This window comes from Panulirus ornatus, chromosome 58 (genome assembly GCF_036320965.1).
Source record: "Panulirus ornatus isolate Po-2019 chromosome 58, ASM3632096v1, whole genome shotgun sequence".
Taxonomy (NCBI): domain Eukaryota; kingdom Metazoa; phylum Arthropoda; class Malacostraca; order Decapoda; family Palinuridae; genus Panulirus; species Panulirus ornatus.
Window position 1 is genome coordinate 19,898,581 of NC_092281.1, and position 22,411 is coordinate 19,920,991.

General features: G+C 40.9%; 2 protein-coding genes across 3 annotated transcripts in view; both read right to left on the reverse strand.

Moving 5' to 3' along the window:
• The window catches only part of Papst2 (PAPS transporter 2), a 114,235-nt gene extending 113,337 nt beyond the window's left edge, over window positions 1–898 (reverse strand). The window contains exon 1 of the mRNA XM_071695501.1: window positions 289–898. The gene's annotated coding sequence lies outside the window, so the exon portion shown is untranslated. The remainder of the gene's footprint in view (window positions 1–288) is intronic.
• A 4,291-nt stretch (window positions 899–5,189) lies between these two features.
• Window positions 5,190–22,411, reverse strand: part of Vdup1 (arrestin family protein Vdup1) — a 104,838-nt gene continuing 87,616 nt past the window's right edge. Inside the window, exons 3-8 of one of the 2 annotated variants that reach the window (XM_071695505.1) lie at window positions 17,512–17,628; window positions 14,403–14,447; window positions 10,538–10,755; window positions 9,869–10,051; window positions 8,394–8,579; window positions 5,190–5,803 (exon numbers count right to left, since the gene is read on the reverse strand). In XM_071695505.1, coding sequence (XP_071551606.1) covers window positions 5,630–5,803; window positions 8,394–8,579; window positions 9,869–10,051; window positions 10,538–10,755; window positions 14,403–14,447; window positions 17,512–17,628 — 923 coding nt within the window. In that variant the 3' untranslated portion in view covers window positions 5,190–5,629. The remainder of the gene's footprint in view (window positions 5,804–8,393; window positions 8,580–9,868; window positions 10,052–10,537; window positions 10,756–14,402; window positions 14,448–17,511; window positions 17,629–22,411) is intronic. The other variant, XM_071695506.1, reaches the window with a different exon arrangement.

Sequence of the window (22,411 nt, forward strand, 5' to 3'; positions counted from 1 at the left end):
TTTTACGCACATTTAATGGTAATTCACCAGTTGGTCCCTTATCAATTCTCTCAGAAACTTCACGAAATTGTTATTAGGAGACCCGGAACATTTAATACAGTTTATTCTTTTAATAAAATGACAAGAATATCCTACCACCAACAGAGAGAAGTAATACGTATGAAAATGCACCATAGTATCGTAACAACGTAACGTAACCAAACCAGTTCTAGTGTAACGCATCTAAACTTAACCTAAAGTACCGTAGCATTAACTTAGCCGTCATCTAATGTACGAATAAAATCATACCTTATTTTGAGAAAGAGGACTGCGGACGCCTGCCGACCTTTGCCACGTCCATTGCAACAATCGTCCTCACTCCTTCAGTCACTATCGTGTCTTGGCGTCACAATAATCCACAAGTACCTTACATCCTGCGATCATAGTACTTTTCTAAGTCAATTAAGTACGCATCACATCGGCAAACCATTTCCGCGGTGTTAAGAAAAAGTACACTGGTGGAAAAAAAAAAGTAGTTCCTTCCCTCAGCTAGACACTGTGAGTCCTAATCACCTGCTGAGGGTCGATCAACGAAGCAGGTGAGGGAAGTATGATGACTGCCCAACAGATGTCGCACCGTAGTGTGTATGGCGGGAAGATGGGGTACGCAGTGAGGAAGGTTGTGTGTAATTACCTGTTTGTTTAGCACTGAGGGAGTTTTACACTCACGGGTCGTGAAATAACGAAACGCATTGATAACGTTAGGAATGTGACAATGACGGTACAGAGTATTAAGAAAACTGAGAGTTCTAATAATCGCACATGCACGGCAACGAATATATATACACCGGCATTAATGGCTAGAAGGCTGTAAATGAGGATGTGCTGGCTTGGTAGTTACCCAAGTGTTGGGCTGTTTTTCTGATAAATGGTCTTGAAGGTATCCTGTGTATATATATATATATATATATATATATATATATATATATATATATATATATATATATATATATATATATATATATATATATGGATAGATAGATAGATAGAGAGAGAGAGAGAGAGATATGGGGGGCTTTGTTTAGTGTCCGTTATCTACAAAGGGTCTTTAGTTATGGCATAAGTTAGCGGCACATGAGAACATTGATCGTGAGGATGTCACCAGAGAAACTGTAGCATTGCGAGGGTTTCCTACCTCCTGGTGGTGAACTGGCACCTGATTCCCGCCGCTAACCCTCCTCTCTCCACGGGTTACGTAATAGCTAACATGTTTTACCGGCCTTCGTAGGGATGTTCTGTTCTATCTGATTTTGAAAATCGCCCAACTATCTACGTAGTTGAATCTGGTAGTAGGATAAGAGGTGATAACGGGATGTATCAGCCAAGAGGTCAGTCAGGCGTTGGGGTCGTAAGTTATCACGCTGACAGTCTGGTGAACACACTGATTTTTTCGTGTCACCAAACACTGTTGGGTATTCACATGACTGAGAGCTCTCAGTACTTGAGCTTGAGGTATTCAGCATAGCGTGTTAATTCAGCACTGTATTGTTGTCCTTAATCTTTGAGCAAATTGTTTTGATTATCATCCCAGTGGATTGATGACCATCAAATGGTATTTGCAGAGGTTAATGAGTTGGTTCTAAGGTTCACCATGAGCATTTCAATCCTCCAGGAGAGTTGATATATTGTAAATGTTTGGGTATAAGTGGAAGCATTTGTGGAATCCTACTTAACCTTAATGCAACTTTAGCCACCCGACAATTTAGTGGGGCACTGTGGTATGTCTCTCCTGGAATGGAAAATGGTCAAAGTACATTGAATACACTAAAATTCATGGCTAACACTATCAAATCTAACATACAGTTCCATCTTACAACAACGTATGCCACGTGGATAAATCAAATAACCGTGTATATACAGTATATACTTTATTAAAAATCCTACAAGATAGTCTATACATGAACAAGTAATATCTGTGGTATATCAGCAGTCAGTTGGCATTTCATATATAACCAGTTGTTGCAAGAACAATGTTTCCAATTACCTCAGGCCAGATGTTCAGGTACCAACAAAGACTGTTGTCGCTCAACATCATTTAAGTTTGTGCTAATTAATTAGGACAATAATATCCTCGTAAACAGCTGTGGATTTATTTCTGGGAATCATGTTACCAGTGTATGAGCAATTTTTTATACAGATTACAAGGTTGCGCTTATCACCTGTCACTGTACATTTCCATCTGCCCTGGCACACAGGCCTGGCTACTGAAGATGGTGCACAGCCCAGATCATTATGGCACCTAAAACTGGCAAGTGGGCCCATGCCACGGTTCAAGGGGGATGATGGACAGTAGCTGTTTGAAGTTAAACCAAATAACTTGCTCTGTTCTATGTTCACTGATTAGAATTATACTAAAAAAAAAAAAATCACTGAATCGTAATTCATTACACGATGTTTTTAAACAAAAATTATGTGTTTGACATACAATGGTGAATGCAAATCAGCGAATCTAGTATGATAAACTGTATCACTGTTATGGCATAGCGGATATCTAGATCATACAAATAATCACTGAATGAAAAAAGAAATCTGCTTCGTAAATGCAGTCCAGAATTAAAAGTGGGCTTCAGCCATCTATAACACCTTATTTCATGCAATCACAAGACGTCTTTGTGGGGTGAATAAGATCAAACAAACGCGTGAAAATCATGATATGGTATACTTTGTGGAACATGAAAACCAAACTTATGATGTGAACGTCGAACAAAATTGGGGAAATGCATTTTTGTCATTTTCCCAGCAGAAGCTGGTAAAAGAAGCATTGGACTGAGGTTCATGAGCATTAAAAGTTTCATAACATATAAAGAATATAGTCTTGAATCCTACCTAGGACACGGATTAAACTCAATTTTTGAGTTCTAAATTCAGCACAAATTCAATTCGTCATGAAATGTCTGACTATAGATATTGAGCTGTCTTTTTGTGAGTTACTATTTTCACATTGTATTACTTTTTCTGTGAAAAGCTTCCACTTCATAATATTATGTGTCTGCACATTAAGCTCTGTCTTGCTGTGGGTTAAATTTTTCTAAGTAGTGTATTGCATTTCAAAGGAAAGCTTCCAGTCACTAAGATCAATTAATCTCATTATGTTTTCTCTGAACAGCTTCCACTTCTTAAGGTTATATGAGCAGTTTAGCAAGCCTACAACAGACTACAGTAGCTTTCTTGGCTTTTGCAAAGTGCTGCATCGAAGTATTTCAGTGGAGAGTTTTGCAATGATAGGCTTCACAGATCACGGTTCACAAGCACTATAACTGGCTTAATGCTCTAGGCAAGATAATGCTTACATAAGTAACTATGGTTCACCATTCTGAGGAAGATGAAGGTTATAAGGAGTGATGGCATGCAAGTGCTGCATTGCTTTGAGCGTTTTGACGAAATGGGATGATATCAGCAGGAGCAGACAGAGTATTGTGAGATCAGTTAATGCTGAGGAATATGACTAAGATGTAATGAGAATGTTCAATGATGTTTATCATGACATATAAATGTTGAAATGATGCTTACTTTAGGCGACTGTGAGTATATATTTTATAGGAGAACATAAGTAACAACAACTGGTTCAGTTTACCAGAAGTAACGTAAGAACAATGGAGCAATATTGACGTGCTTACTGAAGAATCACGAAGGGGGACACTTTTAAAACAATCGTAATGGATGCATTCAGCCTTACTCTTACAAGTAAGATTTCTTTGACTCATTGGATGAGGAATGCAAGAGCCACGGTTAGAAGATTATGGAAATTACATTTGGAATTGTTTTATGACGATCAACACACATGCGCAACTTACGTATGTCTCAGACTTGAACTCACATCTGTTAATGCTGTTCACTGATTATCTGAGTCTGAATACAACCGTGAGTCCAGGCTATTCCTACAGTCATGGATAAAAGTATCTGTCCCTTATCACTGCTTTCCTCAAATAGCATAAGTTGAAGAATTAGCTTCTTGATACTTTCTTGCAATATATACAGCATAATAATAAGGGTGCAAATTGTCTGAAAAGCGACAGACGATCTAGGAAGAGAACATTATATCAAATGCGAGAAAATGGAACATCTAGTGTTAAGTAGAATAAAGATATACCTATAATAATATTCAATATAAATCACAACTGCTCGAAGGCTTCCTGTAAATCTTCTCAACAGTTTTTATGGACAAAGTTGTAAACTCATTCAATAAACATTACAGTCGGGTGGAATGTGGCATGTTACTGAGAAAATAACAATAACATGTTCATGTCATGAAAACAATGAACACCATAATGTTTAGGAAATCAAAAGAAAAAAAATGTTACATCACTTTTTGAACTTGTATGTACCGTAAATTGGAAAATCTTTCTGAAGTTGCTCTAACACTAAAAACTCAATCCACATTTATTTCATGTATGAATACAATACCACGCTTCAGGATTATTACTGATAATCATCTACATTAACACGAAGTTCAATATATGAGTGTAGTAAATAAAAGATTTCATAACAGAATCAATTAATGAAATACAAACATAGCAATACACAGCCTATCAACAATAATCATGCACATAAACTGCTCAAAAATCATATTGTGTAATAGATGACTTTCTTAAAATTTTACACATTGTAAGCTTAAGACAGGAGGCTGCATGTCATATCATTATGAAAATACAAGGATGATTAACCATTCTATGCTCTAGTAAAAAAAAAGAATATATATATATAGCTAATCCATAGCAGAAAGGTAGTGGATCAAGTGCAGTGCAGCCGTGGATTTTGTGCGCTTTCTTACACCTGTGTTGTCAAAGGAACACGAGGGTGAAAGACGAATGTGCAGGTGTTACTATTGAGAACACTCATAACTGTCAAAAAGACAGTTATGGAAAGTTCACTATATACAGTATAAATTCATAGAAGTGTTGCTCTCACACTCTCAGACATGGAGCAAAAGTGATGGTAGTGAAAATAAGGATTATGTATCAATATATGCAAGAGTAACAAAGAATTGTTTGAAAGAATATCTCGTAAAGAAGTGCAAAATAATAGTAGGTTTTGATAATGTAAACTAGTAAAATTAGTGTATTTGATCCTATTCATATATATATATATATATATATATATATATATATATATATATATATATATATATATATATATATATATATTACAATGACTAAAACAAATATAGTCACTGACATTATTCCAATGAATTTTAACTCTTATTTTGCTACCAGTTCATACTCTCTCCATTTACACTATATACATGAAAGATTTGTCATCTTTCCATTATCATGTATCACATATACTTTGCAAGAAATCTGCTTAGGAAATATAACTGTTTTCAGAAAATAATAACAAGAAGGTATATTCTTAACACTGTTCCTAACCAGTCAATTTTTTGAGTTTGCTATAAACAAATGACTTTTGCACCCTATTTTGTTTATACCTTTACAGTCTTGATAGAAAATGGCATAAAGAAAGAACAGAGCACTAGCTAATTCAGCTGCTTTGAAGCATTTATGGCAATGAAGGCAAATTAGGACATTGAGCATTTACATGCTTTTCAGCAACTTGCAACACCATCCTACTGTTACACTCATATCCACTAGAATCACTCGAAAGATTTATTATTGAGCCATGGCCTAAAGATGGGTAGATTATTGGGGTACTCTGCACCTCTCTTCTTCTTGAGTGTTCCGTCTGAGTTCCGGTATGGGTATGTGGCCATCATTATCGGGAGCTGCAATCTAATGTCCTTCTCCAGGTTGTTGGGCTCAATGATGAACTGGGGAGAATGAAAGAATCATAATTCACATTTTCTTTAGGCAAGAGAATAATTCTACCATACAAAAACTGATATGTGGGAAAATACGCTAGAAATAATATTTTTGTTCAGACTCACAAAAAAATTAATCTCTTCTGTACTGCATGGAACTTGTTAAGTTCAAAAAATCTTTAGATAAACAACTTCAAAGTCTACTGTAATCTTTCTTAGCTATAAGTACCGTCCCAAGTGTTGCAAGTTAAGTATTAAAGAAATGATCGGAGATAATGGTGAGAGAAACGTGTCTATTGGTACAATAAGACTGAAGATAGGAAGAAAGAAATATAGGAAACTCTGTATGATAAGGGAAGACATGCTTCTGAAGGAAGTAAAAAGAGAAATAAAGCTCTTATTGAAGGAAAAAGCTCAGGGCAAAGAGAGTCAAGCGAGGTGGCAAAAAGTGGAGGTGAAAATGACGTTAGTTGATTGTGTCTCGCTCTGTAAGTGGTTGTAGGGCTCATCACAAGATGACCGAATGGCACAGTCGTATTGTTCAAGAATAAATCACTCTAGCATAACTTTAAGAGTGTCTGGTGGGATAATGTTTGCTAATGTGTATACTTAGTGAAACTATCATTGGTGAAGAAGGCGAGTTGAGGAGAGGAAGAAGCTACTGTGTAGACCAGATTCTCGTAGTTAGACAATAAACACTGAAAGGTTTACACAAAGACAAGGTGTGCACAGCTTTGTTAACGTTTGATTCTATATATGGTATGCACAGAGGACTTTTGAATGCTGTTAAGGGCATTTACAGTGGAAGTAAAGCATGTGTGAGAGTAAGAGAGAGTGCGTCAAGGTAGTGTGATGTCATCATGGGTATATAAGGTTTCTCTGGACACGTCTTTGTGTAAAATGAGAGCGAAGTGGAGCGATTGCGACGCGATACTTCACCACAGAGAAACAGAATGGAAGTTGCAATAGCTGTTGTATGTAAACGACGCTGTGTTGCTAGCTAAAATCAGAGTAGGATGATGGGCAGTTCGATGTTATATGTAAATGGAAGATGCTGACAATCAAAATTAAGACACTGAGCGATGGGATATCCGATTATAAGGTCTGTTTACCTGGTGAAGAACCGGATGCTCTGACTGCGTTTAGATATCTGGAAGCAAAACTCAGTAAAGGCGGCAGTGGAATGCTGATGCTGAAAGACGTCATGCTTGGGAGGAAAAGTTCGAGGTTCAGTGAAATCTTTCGTGAATTGGGGAAAAAAAAAAGAAAAGAAAATGCAGTGTGAATGACGCCTGTATGAAGGAGTAATTGTCCCACAGCTAATGTATGACTGTGAAACCTGTGTTTAAAGGTCATGGTTGTTCAGAACCACGAATGGTAGAAATGAATGATTTACGTAGGACAATGGGAATTGGAAGGACATAAGAAATGAAGGATGAAGATGTGAGAAGGTCATGTCATGTGAAGAAGTCACTGGAAGGACGCAGAAGTGAAAGTCATTTTGGGATGGTATGGTTAAGAACATACGGCAGATGATACGTTAGTCATGGAAGGTACAACATAATACAATACAGTAGGATAGTACAAGGTACATGGAGGATAGGTAGACTGTGGAAGAGGTGGATAGACAAAGTGGGAAAATCTATCAGGGCTAGGCGTATTTCAGTTGAAGATGATAGAGGAATGACTGGAAACCAGAAGCAATGAAAACATTTTAGGTATCGCAGTGGTAAGAATGGAGACAGTGGTTTCACTTGACCAATTAACTCAGAGCGTAAAATGAAAAAGGAGGAAGTATTTGTTTATATATAACTGTAGAAGCCTAGTTTCACTTTAACCCGTAGGGCATGGATTGGGATTCGTGTAATTGATGTTCCGGAGGCTGTATGATCCTGAACCAGTCCATTACATTGGAAATTAGGAGTAATGATAATAGAAATAAAAAGAAATTCCTTGTGAATTATTTCAGGGGTGCTTACAAAAATCAAAACCTTCATATCAGTAACATGCAAATTATCATAAAGTGTTGTTCGTCATACAATGTCGGCAGTACAACCTGGTGTTATAGAATAATCTACATAGAAGTGCCGTATGAAATGCGCAAGACAAAGACTCCGCAAGGAATATGTTTTAAATGAGAGACTTCAAGTTTCACATGAGGTTTGATAACATGTTTCAAGTAAGCGTTAATCTATCGTAAGGTAAAGATTTAAAGATAAATCTCAACAACAATAAAGTCTTATCAGGATATTTTTCTGCAGGTCTAATACTTATTAACGTGGACAACTGCAGACGAACAACCATACACTGTCTTACAGTTGCTTCTTCTTGTATGAAGCTGTTGCAGAGAACCACACTTTCATGAGTTATGATATCCCGTGAGATATGATCATTATTTCATCTACTTCAAGATATTCCTTGCAAATTTTTGCAGTCACGTTTCAAAAGCACACACCTCTCCATACTGACATACTTACAACTAAGATTTTTGTCGAGGAAAAGACAGGAAGAAAACTTGCGTTTAATCATTTTGGTTCATCAGTCCCTAAACTATACAAAGACCAAGTTATGTCTTTTAAAAGACACAGGCAATACTCACAAACACGTCATACTGTATCCGGATAAGGTGGCAGCCCCGAAGGTTTGTCGGTGGCAAGGGCGGTACATAAAGCTGTTCATATTTCCAGTCATCTGTGTCTTTTGCTTTGATCTTCCCCCTGGCCACTGACGACAGCTCCCTCGTCTCTGTCTGTATCACCTTGTTTTTGGAGACGTACTGGATCGTCTGTGGGATTGGCAATGAATTAGTGAAAGTTTTACAGCAGACTTGTACATCACGACTTACTGACAACAGAACTTACAGAAAAGTACTTGAGGTGCTGCATGTGTTGCTGGTTACACACCATGTGTTGTTGGTTACACATCAGGTGTTGCTGGTTACACATCAGGTGTTGCTGGTTACATCAGGTGTTGCTGGTTACACACCAGGTGTTGCTGGTTACACATCAGGTGTTGCTGGTTACACACCAGGTGTTGCTGGTTACACATCAGGTGTTGCTGGTTACACACCATGTGTTGTTGGTTACACACCAGGTGTTGCTGGTTACATCAGGTGTTGCTGGTTACACACCAGGTGTTGCTGGTTACACATCAGGTGTTGCTGGTTACACACCATGTGTTGTTGGTTACACACCAGGTGTTGCTGGTTACACATCAGGTGTTGCTGGTTACACACCATATGTTGTTGGTTACACATCAGGTGTTGCTAGTAACACACCAGGTGTTGTTGGTTACACACTATGTGTTGCTGGTTACATCAGGTGTTGCTGGTTACATCAGGTGTTGCTGGTTAAACATCAGGTGTTGCTGGTTACACACCAGGTGTTGCTGGTTACACATCAAGTGTTGCTGGTTACACACCAGGTGTTGGTGGTTACAGGACATCAGGTGTTACTGTTTACACATCCAGATTGATCATAGCTTTTTAAGCCAGTTTATCCTTTCAATCATCTGGGGTTACATATTACATAGTTAGACATCGAGTTCCTTTGACAAAAGATAAACAAGTAAACACATTACTGCACTGTAGCGAGGAGGGGTCCCGCAGGCAAGCGCCCACCTTTTGTTCTCAATCTGAACTCCTTTTTAACTATGATGAAATAAATGTAAATAAATTCTGTTAGGTGTGGTGTTAGCAAACATTAACCAGTCGTGTGGTGTGCTGGCAAGATGCACTGGAACAACCATAGAGCATAACCAGTGAGGAACCCTGGGACACAGAAGCCACTCCCCTAATGGCCCAGCACCATTCCCTTTATGAATCTGTTTACGACTCAGAAATGTACAGATCAACCAGTAGCCGTGTACGAGACACGTAAACAAAGATGGTAACTGATTCGTTATGGCTAGATTACTCATAAAAAAAGAAGAGACGGACTCATACATATCATAATGACAGACGTATTTTCAAAGAGACAAGCTGACTTATCTCTAAAAACTACCTTATTTGAGAAAGACAGACAAATTCTACAGTCACCTTTGAGAAAGGAATATTGATCTTTGCGTCGGACTTACCTCAGTGAGACAAGCTCGCGTGCGCTTGATTGTGACTTTGCTTTGGTTCTGGACGCGGGCCCAGATACTGATGGTCTCCCCAGGGACGTAGCCGCCACGGTCCAACCTGACGCGGCAGGAGACAGGCCCCTGCGACAGGCAGGTCATGCCCAGCCTGTGCTCAATCTCGCAGTGGAACGGTTGCTGGAAAGACAATGTAGATGTTAGGCACATTGGAGGAGTAAGACAATATCAGAATAAACGTAAGGTAAGGGTTTTGGGCTCGATATAATGAGTCAGACATAATAAGTCACAAAACCTTTTGGCAGAAGCTTCGCTATGTATATATATATGTATGGCTTTACGAAACTGTCTCCCATACCGTAAGAGCAACTTAAAGTTGTGGGTAAGAATATAATTATACTTATGATTAACGAAAGTATGATTTTACACAGTCACGTACAAAAGTAAAAAAGAAAAGAATTATAACAGTTACAGTAAAAAAAAAAGAAAGATTCAAGCATACAAACTCTGACAGGCAGCACTAATACATAAGCCTGCAAGCCATGGCAGTTACAGGTGCATGAGAATTGACACATCTATCTGACAGTTCCTTGGTAGTTCGTGAGGCGTGTGTGTGTGTGTGTGTGTGTGTGTGTGTGTGTGTGTGTGTGTGTGTGTGCTACTCACAGCAAGGATGGAGGGCTCCAGGTTAAGGTCGATGGGGTTCATAACGATGAAGACCTGTTGGTTCTTGTGGGTAAGGCCGTTGGGCTCTCGTAGCGCTGCCTTGCAGAAGTATTGGACCCAGCCATGCTTCCCCAGGAAGGTGGAGGGCAGGCCCAGCGGCAGACCCAACTTGAAGGGGAAGCTGTGTATCCCTGGGGACAACAGGATGGGACTCTGGCCTGGCCAAGGACACCAACACAACGAGAGATTAATGGAAGAAGACATCTCTCACAACAGACAAACATAAATAGATTAATACCATAGACACACCATAATCATGCGAGGATGGAAGGATATAAATTGGGATCTAGTCAAATTAACCAGAATGGAAAAAAAAAAAGATACACCAGGGATAATAAGACCAACATAAAAAATATCGATGAGGGTTTTAAGTTCAGACGTTCTGAGTGCACTGATGTACCCCAGCTTTTCATCCCTGAGTGTTATAGTGACCAGCCGATGCCACTGGGAATGACTTGTCAACACTACAATGGCATGCAGAGAGGCTTGCGGTGAAGCTGTGGTATGGCGAGAGATGCGACAGGGAACTGCAGGGAGCCAGGTGGGATCTCAGAGGTGGAGAGGCACAGTAAAACGACACCTGAAAATACAGAATGTAGATCTGGTCTGGACCAGAGCACAAGAACCAAGAGGAACTATTTCTGAAGGATGACGTTGAGAGTAAAGGCATATGGCTCACCACAGAATTACCGAGAAGGATTGCCGTATCAGGAATATATATATATATATATATATATATATATATATATATATATATATATATATATATATATATATATATATATATATATATATAATACATAAGGGCTAAGAACATGGACATAATAGTTCATAAAGAATATACAGAGGGAAATATTCAAGCTAATGTTTTTCCTTTTATTTCTATAACATCTTGGAATCACACGTTCAGCCTTGTACATTACTTTTCTTCTCGTTTTCTGAACTTATCATAATACTACCGAGCATACGTTATGCAGCGTTATGCCAGGAGAGAAAATTACAGTGTCATGTTACATAAATGTCACTTCTACCCAGGAACTGGTTATTGCAGTAGTTTTGAGCCCAATGGGGAAAAGAGAAAGAACTGAAGTACTGTTGCAAAACTTCAGAAAGATATCACTTTTCCTTAATCAAGTTAATCGAACAGATACCTGAAATCTGACCCCTGTATCCATTTCTAGTATCGAGTACACGAACCTGTTGTATAAAACAATTGTAAAGCCAATGTGTGATGCACCATATTTATACCATACGCTAATGTAGTCATCGCTCACATGATCAACTTACATGGTGGCTGTCACAATACATTTCTCTGAGGATAGCAGCAAAAAACAACCAACACATGATATCCTAATAGGAAACGACGGAAGACAGAAATGTATGAAAAAAAGAAACGAGAAAAATGTTTCACTTAGACTAAAAACGTCAAATGGCACAACTCAGGAAAGGCAAACATAAACGCACAACACAGAAAACAGAGGCAGCGGGAAGGTCGGCTGATCCACATTAACTCGCCGTTGGCTGAGGCATGTACATTGTAACACCTAACTGATGATGGGAAATACTCTTGCTTAATTCTTTGTCAAAGACATGAAACCTTCAGGACATAATGTCCCACCCTGCACGTGCCATATCCTTGAACGTAAAGAATGGAAGTTATGTTTGGGTTTTTCAAGACCAAGATTTTTCCTGATAAGCTGTTATTATTATCATTATCATTATTGTTATTATTATCATTATCATTATTATCATTATTATTATCATTATTATTGTTATTATTATTATTATTATTATTATTATTATTATTATTATCATTATTATCATTATTATTATTATTATTATTATTATTATCATTATTATTGTTATCATTATTATTATTACATGGAAATAATAGTAATAAGAGTAACTATGGACTTATAAGAATTAACTAAATGTGAATAATGATACTTCTGGAGTTCAAGTTATCATATACCTCCAGGGAGACTCTCATGACTTCTTCCATTATAACACACATAACTACCGTGATGTTCTATCGTGAATTTTCATTGATTGTTTACTATCTTATATCCTCAGGAATGGGGAAGGAAATCCTAGCCAATGCTCGCAGTGCATCTACTCTGATGTGACTTAGCGATCCAACGAAATAAAGCAGTACGAGAATCTCAATTTCTCAGCTCCTCTGGTATTTGAAGCCGATTCTTAGAACTGTAAAACTTGCAGGAGGAAGGACGAGGAAGAGACTTCCACAGCTTAGCTATATTAGGAAAGGAGGAGGAGGAGGAGGAGGAGGAGGAGGAGGAGGAGGAGGAGGAGAGAAGAGGAGGAGGAGGAGGTATCATAACGGTCAATCCTCGTGTGGCTGGTCTCCACAGAGAAAATAACGAAAAGTAACCAAACGCATGCCACAAGACCAAGTCTTTAGGGGGAAATACGCATGCAGCTAGGTAGGAATGCAGCGGGCAAAATAATTCTGTAGAATAGAGAAAACACACATATCGCTGTGGAGGGAAAAGATATGCCTGAAGAGAGACGCTAGCAGGAGTTAAAGGGGGAGACACTAAGTGCCTCTTAACTGAACGTCTTGAGCACGAAGGTGCGACCCACCCTTGGGCATGATGACATGACCTTTGACATGATCCTTAAGGGTCAGGTCAAACGTCGAGCTCAAGGATCGCACCGTCATGCTCAAGAGCTGAGACTACCATGCACTACCGCACGTCATGAACTACCAACCACAAACCCACAAGGTTCATCAGACTCTCTCTCATGAACTTCAGTATTAAGCATATATAAGTGATAGACGACTTCAGGCACATGCACTAGTTTTGCTGATGATTACAGATGCAGGTGACTGGTCTGAGGAAAATAGCTGCAGGCTAAATGGACGAAATCATCACGAGAGTACTGGCCTCACATGGCCAACTCACTGGCCGTGAAGACTCTCATGAAATCATTCACAACAACATGCATGTTAGGCAGATTTCAGTTAGCATTAAGTCATATGAAGTATATATATATATATATATATATATATATATATATATATATATATATATATATATATATATATATATATATATATATTGTGGAATGCTATATTAAATAGGAAAAATTCTGAGTCACTGATTTAATGTAATCTGTTAAAGATAACTGCAACAACTCTTGCCATGTATGTTAATGGTGACGGAAGTCTTTGAATTCTATGAATGGTGACAGGTTTCAAGAGCGAAGGAGGAGAAACTGGAGAAAGACTGAATGTGTGTGTGTGCCTGTTTGTCTGATCAGATAATCTGTGTCAGTACGCATCATGGTTAAGATTCTTACTGAACACTGCGAGGACCCTATTCGTCAGAGTAACTAGAAATCAATAAATAAGACATCTTAAACATCTGTTACGTTAAGCTTTCCGCTGGCGCGTGGCGGACATTCACTTCTCTTCACATTGTCTCTGTTGTTATATAGGCTGGCTCTGAGGCGGGATGAACTCTTACTCGTGTGTGTGGGAGTTCTGTCATCTGGTCTGTGACGGCGAACCCGAAGACCGGGGTCGGACGCCACGCCAAAGCAGCGATCGTGTCCACACGAGCAAGAAATCATACACATGCAGCAAGGTATTATTAGTGTCACATGAACAACAGTCACAGGATTGCCACTGGTGCAGTTACTGGTCACTGAGGAAGTTAGTTGCGATTCCAGCACTGTAAAGGATGCTCGAGTTCGCGGATTAATACAGTTAGTGGCGACTCCAGGCTAGACGCGCGGGCTGGCTTTCGCGGATTTTATAAGAACACAGACGGTGACTTACCACGATTAGGTTGGTCGTCTGGGGGCTCCATGGGGTAACGTTCGTCTGCAAAGAGTACACGTTACTACTGAAGAATGGCTGTCACCTTCTGGCAACGCTTCAAATAAAAGGGATATATTTAGGATGTTTTGTTTTTCGTTTGTGGTCTTGGAAGCCTTTGGCATTTCAAGTTGTAGTGAGAAATACTTCTCGAAGCCCATTTCTAACACATCTGGAAGACTTAGGAACACTCAGGAAGTTAAAAAGAAAGTCATTTCCATCTTATGCAATTACAGGAGAATCAACTTCGAGCCCAAGTGATGGCAACAGAGGAAGGATTAAGTGAAATTCAGAGGTGAGCGACAGACGTCTGGTAATATAATCACAGTAAGGTGTGCCGATCATCCATATATGTCCACATGACGTGTTCGAAATGTCTGCTGTGTCGAGGCCCAGATGAAAGTGCTCAGAATTGATGCACTGATTGATTGATGAGTGTAACGTGTCTTGTGTGTAACGAGGTGAGCTGTGGAAACTTTGACAGGAGTTATGTGAGTGGTTTTGATTCCTTGGGGATGGAGTTAAGATATCTTGAATCTTCTTAATAAGTTCAGACATCGTTACCAGTCCTGGCCAGGATATTAAAGGTGCTATAAATCCTAAGAATAGGAGTTTAAAGGTTATCTTCAACTTTAAAGAAAGAGGTAAAAGGTCATTTAGAATCAAGACATTTTAAGGTCATCCCAAATTTTACACAAGTTTAAAAGGAAGTGAGTTCAATATAGGAGTTTAAACGTCTTCAGGGATATCGTACAAGAGTCCCAGACAGCGTCATAAATTCTGTGTTGGAGTTTGGGAGTTTCCAGTCGTTGGTGCTAACTTAATTAGATATTTGGTAAGAGGAATGTCCGTGTACAGGAACTTCATAAGATGGCAACATGAACTTTAAGGTTTTACAGGAAGAAAATAAGTAAAAAACCTGACAATAACATCATAAAAGCAGAACATTAAAGTAACCTCTTACAACCTAGCTTATGCATTCTTCTATAGCCTAGCCTGACTGCTTAACACCTTTAAATAACTTTTCACATTCATCAAATGACAGATTTTACTTCACCGACAGATGCTGACGGAATGTGAGCCATCATATTCATAACAATACAACACAGGATTACACTATAGTATCAGACTAGCCATACAGCGGGTACATAGCCAAGAAGATGCAGTAAAAGACCAGAAGCAGACTCAAGTCAGAATTTCCCATAAGATACTTTACTCTACTGTATACAAAATATTGAATCACATGTCATTCTTAGTCTAGAAGGCAACAGTACAATAAGTAAACATATCAGATATATAATGAAATAAACACACAAATATATATAAAGGTTAGCGTTGCTGACTGTGGTGCATTCCTTAGTCGCCCGGGGTCGAGGGCATCTGTTCGAATCCTGATTTCGGCATATATATATATATATTAATATATATATATATATATATATATATATATATATATATATATATATATATATATATATATATATATATATATATATAATCTCCTTAACTAGTAACGTTAATGGAAATCTAAAGAACAGGCATGGCACTTTGACCTGAGAAAGGTTCAATGACAAAAAAGGTTCTTTTATTGATCAGTTTCCTGCTGGCGCAGAGCTGAAAGTGATCGGTGTGTGAAGCCTCTTGACCCTGTTCCGAAGCAGCAGCAGTTCTGGTTCGAACCGCAAAACATTCATGGAATGAGCTTGTGAAGCAGTAGGATCTGCGGTATGAACTGCAGTTTGGTCATTCAGTAACAGAATGAGAAAGAAAAAAGAATATGTGTACAAATCCGCCTCTAAGATTTGAATGATTTACAGTAATGTAGAAACGGCAGTATTCGCGAGGGGGCGCAATACGTCACGCGCCTCACTATCACTCACCATCGTGTTTACTACGAGGGAAGACACCGCCAGACTCATCTTCACTACACCTTCGATAAACCTAGATTCACTTTCAAATTTCTTTGAACTGGTCAAAGGTCAGTTTCATTACACCCTCGACACCAATGTGTCCCCTGACGTGACCCCAGAAGAGCCAGTTCAAAGACCATCACTATACCTTTATCGCAATAGCCTCAACACCACAGGCCATCATACCTACGAGTCGTACTGCCGTGCTCAAGGGTCGTACCGTCGTGTTTAAGGGTCGTGCCGTCTCACGGGTCATACTGTCATGCTCATGGGTCGTAATGTCGTGCTTTGAGGGTCGTAACATCGTGCTCCACGGTTGTACTGTCTTACTCAAAGGTCGTTACGCCTTGCTTAAGGGTCGTACTCTCGTGATTCAAGGCCTTACTATTGTGCTCAAGGGTCATACCGCTGAGTCTGATTGGTCGTGACGCCGTGCTTAAGGGTGTTACTGTCGTGCTTTAAGGGTCGTAATATCGTGCTAGGGTTATACTGCCGTGCTCGAGGGTCGTTACATCCTGCTTAAGGGTCGTTCTCTCGTGATTGAAGGCCTTACTGTCGTAGCGTCATGCTTAAAGCGTTGAGCTAATGATCTATTTATAACAGACATACAAAGTTTACTTCGCTTCGTGACTCTATAGGTTGACGGTAGTTAGATATAAATTCCAGCTAGTGTAACACTTGTCCCATCACTTTATGACAGGGGACGCCTCCACCTGTCTGTACCAGTGGTAACTGTAGGGCCAGTTAAGTGTATGCTGTATGTTCCCCACCCACTCTCCTTACCTGTGGCTAAGGGAAGCCTTACCAATCTTCCCTACCTGTGGCTAAGGGAAGCCTTACCCATCCTCCCTACCTGTGGCCAAGGGAAGCCTTACCCATCCTCCCTACCTATGGCCAAGGGCAGCCTAACTTACCCTCCCCTACCTGTGGCTAGGATCAGCCTTACCCATCCTCCTCCAACATCTCCCTCGCCTACTACTCTGCTCCCATCCCCACCAGGCCCCCGTTTCCCTCCCCCTTCCCCTGCAACTCGTGACCACCTCCAATCTCAAAGGCCTTGAAACCCCGCCGCTCCTCTCCAGTGCCTCCCTCAGTCTGCTGACTGCACGTCCCTCCCTCCCTTCCTCCCTCCCCGCGGTGCCTCTCTCCAAGAGCCTCACCTGGTTCGCCGAGGAGCCTCATGCGGAAGTCGATGTAGTTCTCCTTGTCGGTGAAGATCTGCTGGCGGCGGTCTGTCACCCTCACCACACCCTCGCCGACCACATGGAAGTACACGCCTGTGCAAGTACAAAGACAAGGAAGGGAGAGTCATTCCATGGCAGTACATGGGTACATCAGACGAACAGAACACAAAATGATATGCTGAGGGATACTTATGGTAGTCTACATTCCTATAATCTATATAGATGGAGTGAATATATGATATAGCAGGAGGTTCATCCCATCTACCACCGCTACCTCCGGCACAACGACCGTAGAGTTCGGCGGGAGTATACTGACGTGGACATTCTATTGGAAAGGAAGACTGAATAACAACATTTTGATCCAATATCAGCCACAAGACAACTCTGAGGAAGGAAGCATCTTAACCCCAAAACCAGAAACGGAAACATGTGGTGAATATATACGTACATATTATACTGTTATTTCTGAACATGTTCATTCAATGACACTCAATATGTCATTAAAGTATATATCAACTGGTGATTTAGATTTCCTGACAAGACTTCGCCTTGACAATAGCTTATGATTATTACTTCAACGGTTGGACTGGGCGAGGAGAATTGAGAGTTAAATGGCTGCCGAGACGGAGAGAGAGAGAGAGAGAGAGAGAGAGAGAGAGAGAGAGAGAGAGAGAGAGAGAGAGAGAGAGAGAGAGAGAGAGAGGAGGTGGGTGGATACTGTAATGAGTGGGAAAGACAGAATAGAGCAGTCGTTTGAGATGCAGGAAACCACAGGCGTCTTCAGTTGAAAGGGATAACAGTCATTAGGAAGAGAAACTGAGGTAAAGCACTGTACGCTGGTCTAAAAGGATATGGGGGAATGGGAGGAAGAATCTGGGGCTTGAGACACAGAGACAAGACGCGTAAGACAAATAACGAAATGAAATATAAGTGAATGATTGGGAAGGCCAGAAGAAAGACCGAATGGTTAAGGAAATCTCAAATGACAAGTTAAAAAAAAAATCATACTTCAAAACAGGAAAAAAAGAAGATGTAAGTTTGAAGGTAATCAAGCAAGAAAAATATTCATTCACACACACACACACACACACACACACACACACACATACGCTTAGTATCTGACCCCCCCGGGTGCAGTGGCCAAACCTGGAATTAGCCTTACAGATACTGTGACCTGGAACCCGCTTCACACGTACTGTGACCTGGGACCAGCCTTACAGGTACTGTGGCCTGGAACCATCCTTGCAGATACCGTGACCTGGGACCCGCTTCACAGGTACTCTGACCTGGGACCCGCTTCACAGGTACTGTGACCTGAGACCAGCCTTACAGGTACTGTGGCCTGGGTCAAAGCCTCTAGTTCATGGATGTCTCATACATCCATTTTCTTGACAAACTTTTCCTGACGAATGATTTCTTTGTCGTCTTTCACTTCACAGAAGCTCCTCTCCTGACTTCTTAACTTTAAACACCCCCTCTCTCTCTCTCTCTCTCTCTCTCTCTCTCTCTCTCTCTCTCTCTCTCTCTCTCTCTCTTTGTGGGCCAACACTTCACTGGCTCTCAAATGTCTCTCCTTTGTCCAGGGTAAGTGTCTATTATCTCACTGCTTCACCCACACGTGGGATGTTGGCCCTCACGCCACAACCAACCAATCGTCTCCATCTCGTACATTACACTTGGACCACACGTAAATCATACGACTCCCTCCTTGTTACGGTGAGCGCCACGCGCTAGCCCCCGTCTTTGGTTCAAATCGTAGGTAAGTGCTCTGTCTGTCTGTCTGTCTGTCTCTCTCTCTCTCTCTCTCTCTCTCTCTCTCTCTGTCTCTCTCTCTCTCTCTCTCTCTCTCTCTCTCTCTCTCTCTCTCTCTCTCCAGACATGCCCTGGTGTGTGTGTGTGTGTGTGTGTGTGTGGGAGTGTTGGAAGGGTGAGTGGCCGTGGTCTGGGGCCCCGGGAGGTCAAGGGTCAGCCGAGTCGGGAAGGCCCGCCCGAGCTACCCAGACGCCAGCCCGCCCTGCAGTACACCAACCCGCCCAGTCATGTAGTTTACAAGAATACCATCTTGTGGTAAACTGATCTCTTGGTCCTTAGGACGTCAATATAGATGGATTTATAACATTACATTGATTCAACCATTTCTTCATAGGTTAAGGCATTTAATGTGACGAGAGAGGAAAGAAGAAATATGGAGAGAATGTAGAAGGAGAGAAAAGATGGAAATATTAGGATGTGTTACGTCCAGAGACCTGGAGGTATGCCAACGTGCACTGTGGTCACACTTGGTTCATGTCCTGTACTGGTCAGGTCAGAGCCACTCCCACTACCGCCATGACGTCACAGGTTAGGATTTCTTTTAGATGTTTATTTTCTTTTTTCATTTTTTTTATTTTCCGTATCTTCCTCTGAGTTACAGCTGATGTAGCTGCAGGTCTTATGTTCTTGAAAATATTCATATCTACGTTGTGCGTATATGTGTGTGTGTGTGTGTGTGTGTGTGTGTGTGTGTGTGTGTGTGTGTGTGTATGTATATGTGTGTGTGTGTGTGTGTGTGTGTATGTGTGTGTGTGTGTGTGTGTGTGTGTGTGTGTGTGTGTGTGTGTGTGTATGTGTGTGTGTGTGCGTGTGCGTGTATGTATATGTGTGTGTGTGTGTGTGTGTGTATGTGTGTGTGTGTGTGTGTGTGTGTGTGTGTGTGTGTGTGTGTGTGTGTGTGTGTGTGTGTGTGTACCTACTTGTTTGTACTGTACGAGGAAGGAGTTCTCTCATAACTTGGTGAATGCCTTTCATCTTCAGCTCCTATACCATTAAAGTACTTTTTTTTTTTACAACCTTTTCTATCAGTTTTCTTCGTTAGTTTCACGTTATGGCATCTGATTGCTAGATCCTTCGACTGTTAACCGTTCACATCATCACACTGCTTCATTAAGTTAAAGGATGCGGTCAGGTCATCCCTCACTCTTTACTCTTCTCTGGTTGACCAATATGAGGCCTTTAGCCTTTCCGGTAACTCAACTCCCTTCATTCGAGTACCATCTTGGTTGCCCTCCTCTGGATCTTCCGTAATTGGTTCTTGTGCCTCTTTAAACAAGGAGACCCAACTTGATACGACTAGCTTGCTCAGCATTTCCTTAATCCATGAACTTGAAAGCAATTTTGATATTTGCTAAGCAGAGAGAGTTTGTCTCCTTCACTATTCTTCTGTAACGAAAGGTTGAAAAACAATGTCATCTCGCACACCTCTGTCACAAACAGATTCCTGCAGCTTAATAAAACCTGCTAGATAATAATCGCATCGAGAGCTTCTGTCACCTTGTTCGATCATCATTACCCAACATTTACTCAGGTTACATTTCATTAATCGCTTATCAGACCAACTCCGGAGTTCGTTTAAATTCCCTTGTACGGTGATGTCGCCATTAAACTCAAACATATTCAGGATGGAGACGAATCCTTCAGGCAAGTCATTTACAGAGATTAGAAAGAGCAGTGGTACCTGGCCTCACCATGCGGCACGCCACTGCTGAACCTCAACTCAGTTCGAGAAGGCTCTGACGTGTGTCCTTTGTTCCCTTTCAATAAGATAATTTTCTAAGTAGTAGTCTCTCCCTCCTTCCTGCCTGAAGCTCCATCTTCTTTACCAACGTTCTTTGAGGTACAGTTTTGTGTGTGTGTGTGTGTGTGTGTGTGTGTGTGTGTGTGTGACCATGTGGATTTTGAGTGAGAAATATTGAAACTGAGCCAGAAACTCTTCAAAATATATATTAGAAATTGTGTTTGAAAAAAAATGTTCACGTCAACCAAATCAAGTTAACAAATTTATTCAGCCACCATACTTAGTATAAACAATGATTAATAAGAATATGTAGAAAAAATATACAAAAGCCTGATGAGAGCAGCTGACATTTGAAGAGTTCGATACTAATACGGATCTTTAACATAACTTTTATGTTTTTCAAGTTTTCTTCATTATCTTGGCGATCTTATCATTCACTTCCACCCTCCACTCTTTGACAAAATCCTAGGCCCTTACGGGCCTGATGTTATCTACCCACACTCTCGGATACCAGGTTAAGTCAACTATATCTACCGGATTTCCAACATAGAACTGTAGCCTTTTGGATGAGGCCAGGATCCCATCAGTCACACACGACATCATGAAAAAAAAATATGCATGCTTTACCTTCGTGAGAAGCGAGTACATCCACCCCACCTTCTCCTACATCGATCCCCATCAGTACATTAGCCTTGGCCAGGTTTTACAACACGAGGGACAGTGGGTCATGGATGTCTCCAACACCCCGGCCACAGTCTGCACCTTCCTTCACCTAATACAACATATGCGAGTTATCTCCTCACTCTATACCGGTCATTAATGAACACAAGACATCAGGTAAGGACAGATAACGAAAAACATCATTCTTTAAACACCCACCTCCGCCCCGTCTTCGTAAGCCAATACCGTATATAGAACTGACAACCTGAACCCACCCACGCTGGAGATACCAGATGAAAGCCTATTGGTCTTTCGTGTACTTGAGAGGTTCTCGACTCTCGTAAATGTATCTCCCCTGCCATTTGCATCGCTGGTGATGCCGTCTGAGGAATGTTCACAGCCCTGAGCAGCCCTAACCCAGTGTGATCCACGGGGCCTCCAGTCCCCCGTCCTTACACCGCCACAGGGTAACGGTCTGCCGGCAACATACTTCCCCTAGCCGGTAATGTCAACAAAGGAGGAAGGGTCATGGTCACAAGCGGTGCTGCTCCTCGCTGCTCTCTCTCTCTCTCTCTCTCTCTCTCTCTCTCTCTCTCTCACACACACACACACACACACACACACACACACACACACATACACACACCAGGGAGAAGGTTGTTA